This window comes from Martes martes, assembly GCF_963455335.1.
Source record: "Martes martes genome assembly, chromosome: 5".
Taxonomy (NCBI): domain Eukaryota; kingdom Metazoa; phylum Chordata; class Mammalia; order Carnivora; family Mustelidae; genus Martes; species Martes martes.
The window spans coordinates 91179105-91190678 of NC_137892.1; the positions used below are offsets into that span (position 1 = coordinate 91179105).

An 11574-nucleotide genomic window follows, 5' to 3' on the forward strand; every position below is an offset into this window, starting at 1 on the left:
TGTGCCCTGCAAGCTTAGTCACACAGTCCTGCATCCCGGACGTTTGAGTAGCAACTGCTTAAAGAAGGGGACATCGGAGTCAGATCTCATGGGTTCCAGTTCAGTGCCTTGGCCTGGGGCTCTGGGCAGGGTGATCGGTCTGACTGAACTTCTTGTTTTCTCATTTGTAAAATGAGAATGAAATCATAGCAAGTTCCTCACAGTTGTTATACAGTAAGAGTAGAACACTTAGCATAGTGTCTCCCTGGCATGTAGATGATCATGGTTATTTTTAAAAGCCAGGAAATAGTCCAAGAAGATAATGCTGATTCTCTTTGTATGTAGGGTTTTAAAAAACTTTTTTTCCTTGTTTGCTTCTGTGTATTCCAAATTTCTTGAAATGAGAATATTTTACTTTTTTTTGGAAAGATTTTATTTATTTTGAGAGAGACAGTGTGTGTGAGTGGGGGGAGGGGCACAGACAGAGGGAGAGAGAGAATCTCAAGCAGGATCCCCACTGAGGGTGGATCCTGACCTGTGCCTCAATCCCCGGATCCTGAGATCATGACCTGAGCCGAAATGAGGAGTTGGATGCTTAACTGACTGAGCTACCCAGGTGTATCAAGAATATTTTACTTTTATAATCAAAAGAGAAGGTTTATTTTTTAAATTTTTAAATTTTATAGGTTTTATATATTTATTTGAGAGAGAGAGAGAGCACAGGCAGGGAGAGTGGCAGGCAGAGGGAGAGGGAGAATCAGGCTCCCTGCCGAGCTAGGAGCCTGATGTGGGGATCGTGACCTGAGCTGAAGGCACACGCTTAACTGACTGAGCTACTAAGGTACATCCAAAGAGGAGGTTAATATAAAAAAAAACAATACAGGACCCAGCTTTTCTTTTCTTTTCTTTCTTTCTTTCTTTTTTTTTTTTTTTTAGTGCTACCTTATGAAAGAATTCTGAGGTGCAGGCGAGATGTTGTCAAGGTCAGGCAACACATCTGGGTCTGGGGACTGCAGTGCTGCCCACCTCTGAGCTTTTCTATCTGCACCTTTATCCCAAACTCACATGCAGTGGGTGTCTTAGAATCTCACTCCTGGGGTATCCTGGCATTTCTCTCAGGAGTGTTCTCTCAATCTCCTCTGTAGCCAGAAGATTCTATAGTCATGGGACCTCGTTAAAGTAACTGTCACTTACACCGGACCAACAGACCTTACCTGTAAATTAGGATTTTGTTCGGTTGAAGGCACCTGAAGAGCAGACATGTACTTGCTTAAGCAAGGAGGGAGTGTACCTATCTCAGGCAGAAGGAAGACCAGAAGTCCAGGGCTGGCCTAGGGCTCGGGCTGTCGTTAAAAAACCAGGCTTGTTCTCCCTTTTCTGTTTTGCTGGCTTTACCAGTAGCCACCACCACCGTGGGCTGTGTGTAAGCCAGCTTTCAGGTGGGGCACTGGACAGAGCCAAAGCTGCAGCCCGGGCAAACGTGTGTTTGCAACGGTCTCGGCCAGGCCTGGGGCATGTGGCCCTGCCAGCTGCCAGGCAGTCTGGGAAGCTGAGTCAGTCATATGCTGTCTCTGCCGTCGTGAACAGCAAGTAGAGGGGAGGTTGGCTGAATCCACCTATGGTATTTGCCACGGAGGCATTCTAGGATCATCTGTGGATTCATAAGTTAGCCGTGGAGTATAGTTCACTTTGGCTAAAGTCATTTTGGAGACAGACGTTGTCTGGACTGTTGTTCCGAGCACAGTGTTTAGCATGGGAAGGGTCTTTCCATCAGGTGACATCACACAGCGTGGGAGCTGAGCCTCAAGAGGTCAGTGGTCTTGCCTAAGGCCTCCCTGCAGCTGGACTGGTGGCCAAGCTAGGACCGGCATGCAGTTTTTCTTACTTGCTTGAGTCAGTTCACTGTTCTTTCCAGTTCATTTCAGTATCTTGTAAAAGTAGGCATGAATCCTTGTCACTTGTCTTACAGTGATGGAGAGGTAGAGCCAAGGAACTGCCTCTGGGGACCCTGTGACAGTGCGGAGAGTCATGAGGTTGAGTTCTGGTCTTGGAAAAGAACTCCTTGAGATAGGAACCATGTTCATGTGATGATGCTAGGGGAGCCCACTAGCTGTGGTGCTGAAGGCCTGTGCGTGCGGGTTCAGGTGTCTTGCTGGGCCTTGGCCATAAGAGTGGGAAAGAGCCTACTGTGGGCAGTCTGAGTCCTCAGGCCCTGCGGGGCTTGGATACAGACATGCCCCTTCCCCTTGACTGGGGCTTTAGGATGGCTCAGACCCATGAACCCCTTGCTTCTCTGAATACCTTTGAAGAAGCTGAGGTGCTCACTTTCTCTCCCTTTCATTATAGGTGTTGCTGTGATTCACAAGCCCTTGTGACCCACAGGCCCACGGCCAGGAGGTGGAGGCAGGGGAAGGGTGCTGCCTGTGGTTCAGAACAATAGCACCGTGACTGTCAGTGCCACTCGCCACCAGAGTCTGCAGCGGAGCAAGACACGCCCTCCTCCAAAGTGGCCGAGTGGCGTCCGGCGTGGAGACTGGTGATCGCCTCCTGCTCCCCTGAAGTGTTCGGGACTCCCCCCTGAGCAGTGGGTTCCTAAAGCTCCAGGCAGCACCTGGGGGCTTTTTTGTGTGTTTCTACATGAACACCCAAGAACCTGGGGACAATTGTGTGTGTGTGTGTGTGTGTGTGTGTGGAACATGGTGTTTCACGAAGTTGGGGGATGTGTGACAATCTACTGGATTTCTTTACTACTGATCCTTCTGTGCTAAAAATCAAATCACAGAAACCTCTCTTCCGGATTTGCCCTGTGGGAACCCCGAGATTCCTAAAGCTGCTGACCTCTGGAGGTCTGGGTGGACAGGCCAGGAATGTCCAGAAAATGACTGGTGATGGGGCCGTTGCTTTGACCATGCCCACAGGCTGACTTTGACTCCTGGCATGGTCTGCAGAAGAGCTGGGCATTCTTGAATCTGCGCCGTGTCTTCTGTGTGCGAGAACTGGGAACAGATGGGGTCCCCAGCCCCTCCACTGGGTGCTCTTCCTTGGGCTTTCCTTCAGGAAGCAGATGAGAACCATCTGGTCCTTGGACCACTGGTCTTTGAGGTTGTGGATTCCAGGCTTGGGAGATTTTGTGTCTCTTCAATTGGGAAAACTAGCTCTTTGGAGAAGTCCTGAGTATCACACTGGAGAAAAAAAAAATACATATATATATATATATATATATATATACACACACACATACACACGAACAACTAAAACAAAACAACAAACCAAAGTGGGACGGCAGTTCCTGCCCAAAATGGTCTCAGAGAGGATCCTACTTCTGGGTTTTCCTGGGATGGGACAGTCCCCATCTATACTTATTATTCATGCTTAATTCTTCCTAGCACCCCATTTTACTCTCAGAAGTGTTCTGGTTTGGAGAATAAATAAAAGGTCACCCTACCTCCAAACCCAGAGATACTTTTGCCCCTGCCTTGGAGGTCCTATATGAACTAGATGGCTGTGGATGACTTCAAGGGAGTATTCCAGCTGGGGCTGGGCCTCAGCACTAGATGGTGATGGTCAAGTCTGTCTGAGGTCCTTGTCTTCCTTTCCTTGTGCTCTCCCCCTGTTCCAGGGCCTGTACCCTCAGAATACTCCTTTCCTCCTTGTTTCTCCCGAGAGGAAGGAGATGGTGGTTAATGCCCAGGTTGTGTGATCTCTCTCAGGGATACTTGCATTTTAAAAGAGGAGCTTGGTGAGAGCTTTGCTAATTCACGGGTAAAAATTATTAATGACAGAACGTCAAGCATCTGGGGGGGGGAGGTGGGTATTTGAGGAATGATTTTCATTAAAGAAAGAAAGAGGAAGGAAGGCAGGAAAGAGAGGAAGGAGGCAGGAAGGAAGGAAGGAAGGAGAAACTGTTCCTCACCTTGCAAGTCACTTATGTTAGAATTTGTGGCATAAGGAGGGAAGGTCTTGTGTCTGGAGAGTACTCTGACATCATCAGGGCTGGGCTTTAATGCTCCCTGATTTTGGGGTCCACTTACAGGAGTCAAGGGGTGTTATGAAACCTGATGTGGGACTTCTGATCTAACTAGGCTACTTCCAAGCAGATCCTGCAGGAGCCTGGCATCCCCTCCAGCTCCCGGCTGCAGTTAGAAAGCCAGTAGCCTCCCTAGCTAGCTGGCCTCTCTGTGTATTTAACTGTGTATTTTTTGTGCACTAAACACTCAACTCTCTTGAAGAAGAAATGACTTCTGTTGTTGAGCAGATGTTATGTCAGTGAGACATTTGGAGGGCAGCATCAAGGCATCCGGAAGAGGCTGAAATATCCAGCTTTGTTGGGCCTGGAGGAAATGTCTCCAAAGGAATCAAGGCATGCCTTCATTTGGGTGCTGTGCTCTCACTTGGCACTGGAGATGACTGTGGCTTCAGAGCTCTGCCTGGGCTCGGAGGCTGACAAAATGAGCTTTCTGTCACAAACGTTTTTCTTCCCGGCCTGAGGAGGGTTTGGGACGTGGTTTTGGTTCCTGGTGGGGATGAGGCTGGGGGATGGGGTCCCTCATGTGCTGTTCGCACAGCTCCTGATTTCAGATGAAAGGTGAACTTCCCACCCCCTTTCCCAACACCTAGGAGCTGGACTTTGATGCACATGTGGGGGAGGTTCTTGTTTTTAATCTGCCCAGAGAGAGTCCCTTCCCTGAGAGCACGCTGGCCATGGTTTCTGCTCTTGGGGTTTTTGCTGTTGGTTCCACCTCACGCCTGCCGGGAAGCACTGCCCCCTGCTGGTAGTATTGCTGAAGCCATGGTCACCTCATCCTCACGTGTCCTTTCTCACACTGACTGGTACGTCACCACCAAAAAGCCATTCGGCTCTTGCTGCCCACAGATGCCATTTAAAACCTGCTGTCTCTCTATCACTAGGTACGATTCTCTCTCCACAGTGAACACAGCCCACTTGATTTCAAGTCTGTGCTGGTCATGTGGTAGGTGAACCCCTCACCGCCCCCCCCCCCATTTGGTGGCCGCAGCTGCTTGTGCACGCAGCTTTGCGAGGAGGTGTATCTGAAAGCTGATCACGGTGATGAAATGGAATTACGGCCCAAGGTTAGAAGCTGCTTAGACGCCGCTTGGATACTGATTTGGACATCACAGAAGTCAGACTCTGAATTCCAAAGTTCCTTCTCCTTAGTACCTAATGGCATCTCTCCTTCTAAAAAGTTGCAGTATTATGCAAATGAAACTGACCTCATTTTCTTCTATGCAATAAGAATACTTAATTCTGTTTCACGACAAACCAGTTGCAATATCCCCTAACATGCTTTTGAGCGGTGTTACTTTGATATCTGTTGTGTAATATTTGTATATTCCTGAGCCAGAGTCTTTCAAAGATTGCCTTTTTATAAAACTGAAGCTATAGCATTCAGGCTAAACTTTTAATGTAGATATTTTTATAAGATCATTTTTTAGGATATCTGAATTGATTTTTATTATCCATGATAATGAGGTGTTGTGTTCCGTAAGTCATTCCGTCTCCTAGTTCATGCCTGTAGCTATTTTCTGTCTGCTTGTCACCCTCCAAAAACTGATTTTTTTTTTTTTAGTACTTCCAGATAGATGAATCTTTCCGACTTTGAGTCTTCTTTCTGATGCCATATTCAAGGGAGATTGCTGGAAAACACAATCCCTGGTGTTTCTGGAATTGCTTAGGGACTAATGTTTAGCCTGACTCAGCAATTCCCCAACTATGTTGCCTGGCCACTTTTTTTTTTGGAGTCTGCTCTTTGCAGAGGGGAGGCTGGTTGGCCCATCTCCTGGTGGCTCTCACGGCCTGGTGCTGAGCCTGGCATGCGGTGGCATGGAGGAGCTCGAGAAAGGGCTGCCCTGCAGTGCCTACTCCCAGGAATTTCCTAGATCTGGCAAACCAGTCCTCATTCTCTTCTGCCCCTCGTTCTTCCAAAGCCTCCACCAGCTAAAGGCCTTTGTTGCTGGAGGATGTCCCTTTTGGAAGCATCTTCTCTATGAACTTTAGAAGAGGGCTTACTCCTCATGATCATTAAGAATGTGTTTAACGTGTGCTTTATAGATGCTCACAGTATACCTAAAACTTGCTTCTTGAGCTGTGTCTGCACTCCAGGCTCTATTTTATGTATTTATCTGCCATTAGCCTCATTAAACCAGTCTTTTATTTTTATTATTATTGGGACAGGTGCCATTTGAATTGCCTCCGTGCTCCCCATTTGCACCTTGTTGAATCAGGTTGGGAGGTTGAGCAAACTCATATTCCAGTTAGCTGGAGTTTTTAAGGCTTTGTTTGCATGGAGAAGCAAAGAGGTTAGAATGTTTTGTTTTTTTTTTAAGTGTTTGCACTGTTTAGAGTCCTAAGCCCCTCGTGTTTAGCTGTGCTGTGTGTGCTGTGTGACCGAGCAGGTGAGCCGGCAGCATTTTTGACATTTGGGAAGGGAAGAGACTTCTCTAGTGGATAACCACTGCCTCATAGTCCCTGCACAGCCTTTGTCATGGGGCTGAGTGACTCATGGGTATGGCATCAGCCAAGGCAGGAATGCATGTGATGGTGGCATCTGGAGAAACAAATCGCCCTAGTACTATATTCTTGCCCATGGCTATGAGATTGAAAACCATTCTCCCCTGTTTTTCAGTGGCAATAAAGGACCTTTGTTGGATTTTTTGTTTAATTTGTATATGATGTATAAAATACTTTGAAAGAAGACTCAAGACGCTGAATGTGTATGTCTGTGTGGGTGCTCTGTCCATGTGGTTGCCCATAGGCGACCTGACTTGATCACTGATGCCCTGTGAACACACTGCTTCGGTAAGGTCCTTGATCTCCTATTCTCTGCTTGGATGTTAGAGCCCATCTATCCAGCAAACGAACACTTGTCCCAGGCTCCATCAGTTACAGTGATAGGCGAAGAAACCGTTCCTCAAATGGATGATTTCAACAGGAATCAAGTTCTAGTTTCCCATACTTAATGTTAATAAAAGCTGAACTGTGAAAACCTTTCTCAGTATTTTATTTCCATAGTCTAGGCTCTCCACTTTGTCTTATTCCCACGTTATCTTCAGATTAAAATTTTTTTTTCTTAAAAATAAAGCTACCCTATGGCCCTGCAATTGCACTACTGGGTATTTACCCCAAAGATACAGATATAGTGAAAAGAAGGGCCATATGTACCCCAATGTTCATAGCAGCAATGTCCACTATGGCCAAACCATAGAAAGAGCTGAGATGCCCTTCAACAGATGAATGGATAAAGAAGATGTGGTCCATATATACAACGGAGTATTATGCCTCCATCAGAAAGGATGAATACCCAACTTTTGTATCAACATGGATGGGACTGGAGGAGATTATGCTGAGAGAAATAAGTCAAGCAGAGAAGGTCAATTATATGGTTTCACTTACTTGTAGAGCATAAGGAATAACACGGAGGACATTAGAAGAAGGAAAGGAAAAGTAAAGTGGGGGAAATAGGAGGGGGAGATGAACCATGAGAGACTGTGGACTCCAAGAAACAAACTGAGGGTTTTAGAGGGGAGGGGGTGGGAGATGGGTGAACCTGGTGGTGGGTATTAAGGAGGGCACGTATTTCATGGGGCACTGGGTGTGGTACATAAACAATGAATCCTGGAACACTGAAAAAAATACAATTAAAAAAAAAAAACAGTGGGAGAGAAGAGAATGGTTATCCTACTTAGATGGATCAGAAATGACAATCAGTAGTGATGTTCTCAGTCGGGTAGCCAGAGGATTTCTCAGAGGATGCCCATCTTATTTTCATAATAAAAATAGCCAACATCTAAAAATATAAATAAAATAAAATTTCTTTTTTCTTTAAGATCCGCTGGACAGGGTCTGTATCCCAAGGTCTCTGTTCCCTGGCCTCAGCACAGTGTCAGACCCACCAAGACGATCAGTGAGGCCCAGAGAGGCCCGTCCGTCCAGTAGGTGTTTGGTAGTGTGGGCATCTGTCCAGTGATTGTCAGGTGGGTGTGCTGGTCTCACACACAGAGAAGAGGAAACAGAGATCTGCCTGTAAATAAACATCAATTTTTAGAAGTTTTTTTATAAGACCTATTGGTTTTACAGATGTTGTTTTTATTATTACATATACAAATATTAGTTTTATTTTGTTAAATATGTACAACTTTTAAATGTCTGTTTATAAAACAGCAACATATATGAAATAATGCTAGGTAACATTTACTGAGTATGTACCACGTGCCAAGCACTTTTTGAAGTGCTTTACCTCTGTCAATGCCTTTAATGCTCATCATGGGCTTCTGAGTTACTGTTATCTTTTATAGATGAAAATATGAAATGCACAGAGGTTAAATCACTTGTGTAAGGTAGCAGAGCTGCCAAGGGATGGAGCCAGGATATTGGCTGCACTCTGGAGTCCTGTCTTTAGGTATCTGTTGCTGCATCCTTGAGGAGATCATGAGGGGAGGAGGGGGTGTTAAGAAGCACCTAGGAGTCCCTGGGAAGTGCAAGAATGGCTCAGGAAAAATACTGAAGCCCCACTTGCCAGACCCTTTGGACCAATGCTGTCCCCACCTTCTTTTTTTTTTTTTTTTAAAGATTTTATTTATTTATTTGACAGAGAGAGATCACAAGCAGGCAGAGAGGCAGGCAGAGAGAGAGAGAGAGAGAGAGGAGGAAGCAGGCTCCCCGCCGAGCAGAGAGCCCGACACCAGGACCCCGAGATCAGACTGGAGGCAGCGGCCCAACCCACCGAGCCACCCAGGCGCCCCCTGTCCCCACCTTCTTAACAGTGGTAAACAATCCTATTTGTTGCTGTGGTGATAGCAGCAGGAGGCACATTTGAGTAGGTACTTATTTTGTACCAGACACCCTGCTAAGTGCTTTAGAACTTGATCTTTAATCCCTGTGACAACCTCTGTGGGAGGTGGCATTACTTTTTTTTTTTTTTTTTTTTTGGGAGGCTGGATGTTTCCTATTGGCTGCTTTGCCTTGCCCCTTTCCTGGCTCCTCCTCTTGAGTAACTGTGGTCACCAGGAGTCTGATCCCAAGAGTCAAATGACCAGTTCAGCTGGGCTTCACCATATGGCAGGTGAGCCTCCTACTGGGACTTGGCTCAGCGGCAATTCTCAAATCCACATGCTCAGGGATAGGGTTTCCCCTCTGGTGAACAAACTGGACTGTCCCAGGATCCTTGAGGATGTCATTGGTTCTGTCCTGTTCCGGGTGACAGGCAGACAGCTCAGAGAGGTCACGATCCTCTCCAGGCTAGAGAGACCCAAGGGACAAGTGGGAGCCTCTTGGCCACATCCCTCCCCACATTTGGAAAAGTGTATTTTGGGATCCCAGGGGACAAGGCCTGCTTGACTCTGTATGCCCTGTGCCTAGCACTCTGTCGGCGCTGAGTATTTACAGGAGAAGAAGAAAGACATGTGAGGAGGGTTCAAGTGGTGGAAACCAGCAGGTTCAGTCTGGGGTGTTAGTGGGGGCTGGGGTTTGAGAGGGGAGAGACACATGTGCATCCAGAGAGTGGGGGACAGACTCCAGAGACCTAGGGAAAGGGGTGTGAGTTTTTCACCAAGCAAGAGACCCAGAGACAGGGAATGAGACAGAAACAGAGGGAGACAAACATAATGAGAAAGATGCACATACGTGCACACATACAGATACACACAGCCAGACAAGAGACCACTCCTACAGAAATACAGATGCAGAGACCCAGAGGGAGGTGGAGAGAGAGGCCATTGCTTCTTAAAGGGACATAAGACAGGCCAGCCCAGTGGCTCAGACCAGAAGCATTCATCAAGAGACGCAGGTCCTCACCTGACCTCTGGTAAGCTGATGCCGTGGCCTTGAGTCGCTCGAACCCTTGGCGTCCTTGTCTCCACCTGTAAAATATGGATGCTAACACCACATTTGTGAGTTTGTGGAGAAGATTCCTTGAGGAGGCCCTAAAATATGGAAGGCAGACCTTCTCGACCCTGGGGAGGCTGGGCCGGACAGAGCAGATTCTTAAATAAGAGCCCCAGTCTCCTGCAGTGACAGTGCTAGGAGAATCCTGACTGCACACAGGCCTCCCTGAGCCAGGAGTGTGGGCGGAGGCAAGGAAGACACAAGAAGAGAGACGTGCTCTCTGTCCTCGTGTCCCGTCTGGGCTCAGGGACACCTGGGGTTTAATTTCTGAAGGAGGCTGTGAGGCGCAGCGATGTAGAAGGGGCCATTAATGGGCTTCTTTGTTTCCTCCTTCCCTCTGGGTGGGATGGGGGGCACGTCTCCTGAGTTGACTTTCTGCTCCAGGAATACAGAATCTTCCTAGCTTTGACCCCGTTAAGTCTCGGGAATGGGGAATTAGTAACAGGTATAACCATTTTACTACATTACTAAGGAATTTCATGGAATTTTTTGTTTCTCAAAAAAGCCCAGTGAGGTAGCCAAGGCAGGTGTTACTTTGAGCAGTATGCCTCTACCTGGGGTATACCATGGGCACTTTCTCAATGTGGGCCGGTGCATGTGGAACACTCCGTGGGTGAGGTATTAGCGGTAGTGGTTCTTACTCTCATCATTCCCATTATACAGATGGGGAAACAAGCTAGACAGAGGTTAAACAACTTGCCCAGATTCCCAGAATCAGAGCTTGGACTCCATCACCCAAGATTGTTTGGCTCCACAAGACCGCAGAATGACACCCGTGGCTTACCCAGAGAATGGGTTATGGTGCTCACAGGGCCGTGAGTCCCCAGGTAAGCAATCCAGGATTGGCACAGCAGTCACTGGGATCCGAGGTCCCTCTATCTTTCTGATCTTCCATCCCTTAAGGGTTGCAAGAGAGAAGCTCTCTAGCTATTGCCGCATCTGTATGAAGGCATGAAAAAGAGGGAAGAGGACAGTACAAGGGACAGTGCCTGTAATGGGAAAGAGAACCCCTTCTAGAAATCCCTAGTAGAATACCACTTAGGTTTCCTGCAGGGCCCTCAGCTGCAGGGGAGTCAGAGGAGGTGAAGGCTTTTAACTGGGCTCATTGCTGTTCCAAACGAACTCAGGAGTTGAACCTGGGAGAAGGAAGGGGCCCATGGACACGGGGTAGGCAATGAGCAACGTTGGCTTCAAAGCTATTAGCCCTCTCTCTCCAAATGCCATGCAGTTCCCTCTCCACCAGTCAGTTTGTCCATCCTCCCACTTCTGCCCCTGAAATTACCTTGGCTGAGCACTAACCTTATGCAGGGCTCCTTATCCTCCAGGGCCAATGGTGCTCCCTCTGCTCTGGGCACCTGCTGAGGGGCTTGAGTAGGGGTCTCGGGGCAGAGCTGGGCTGGGAAGGCTCCTCTTGGAGACTTCCTCAGCTGTCTCCCTTGCTATATTGGCATCAGGGGCAGATGGCTCTCCTGAAGGATGAGTGAGAAGTCCTAAGCAATGCAGACCTTTAGGAGCCTGTCACTGAGGCTTAAGAGACAGCTCATTTATCAGCTGTGGAGGTTTCCCTGAAGCGCTGATTGAGGAGGCCTGTCAGCTGCAAGATCTATGACCTTTATCTCAAGAGTGACCCATGCAGGCAGCGCCATAAATCTTTCCGAGCCACAAACTGGGAGGCAGGGCTGGGTGAGATTCGG

At 47.7% G+C, this 11574-nt stretch overlaps 1 protein-coding gene across 2 annotated transcripts in view; it reads left to right on the plus strand.

Annotated features, from left to right (window-relative positions):
* KLHL3 (kelch like family member 3) overlaps nucleotides 1-3167 on the plus strand; it is a 113141-nt gene extending 109974 nt beyond the window's left edge. For both annotated transcript variants that reach the window (XM_080804505.1, XM_080804506.1), the window contains exon 15: nucleotides 2326-3167. In XM_080804505.1, coding sequence (XP_080660631.1) covers nucleotides 2326-2354 — 29 coding nt within the window. In that variant the 3' untranslated portion in view covers nucleotides 2355-3167. The remainder of the gene's footprint in view (nucleotides 1-2325) is intronic.
* The last annotated feature ends 8407 nt before the right edge of the window (nucleotides 3168-11574 follow it).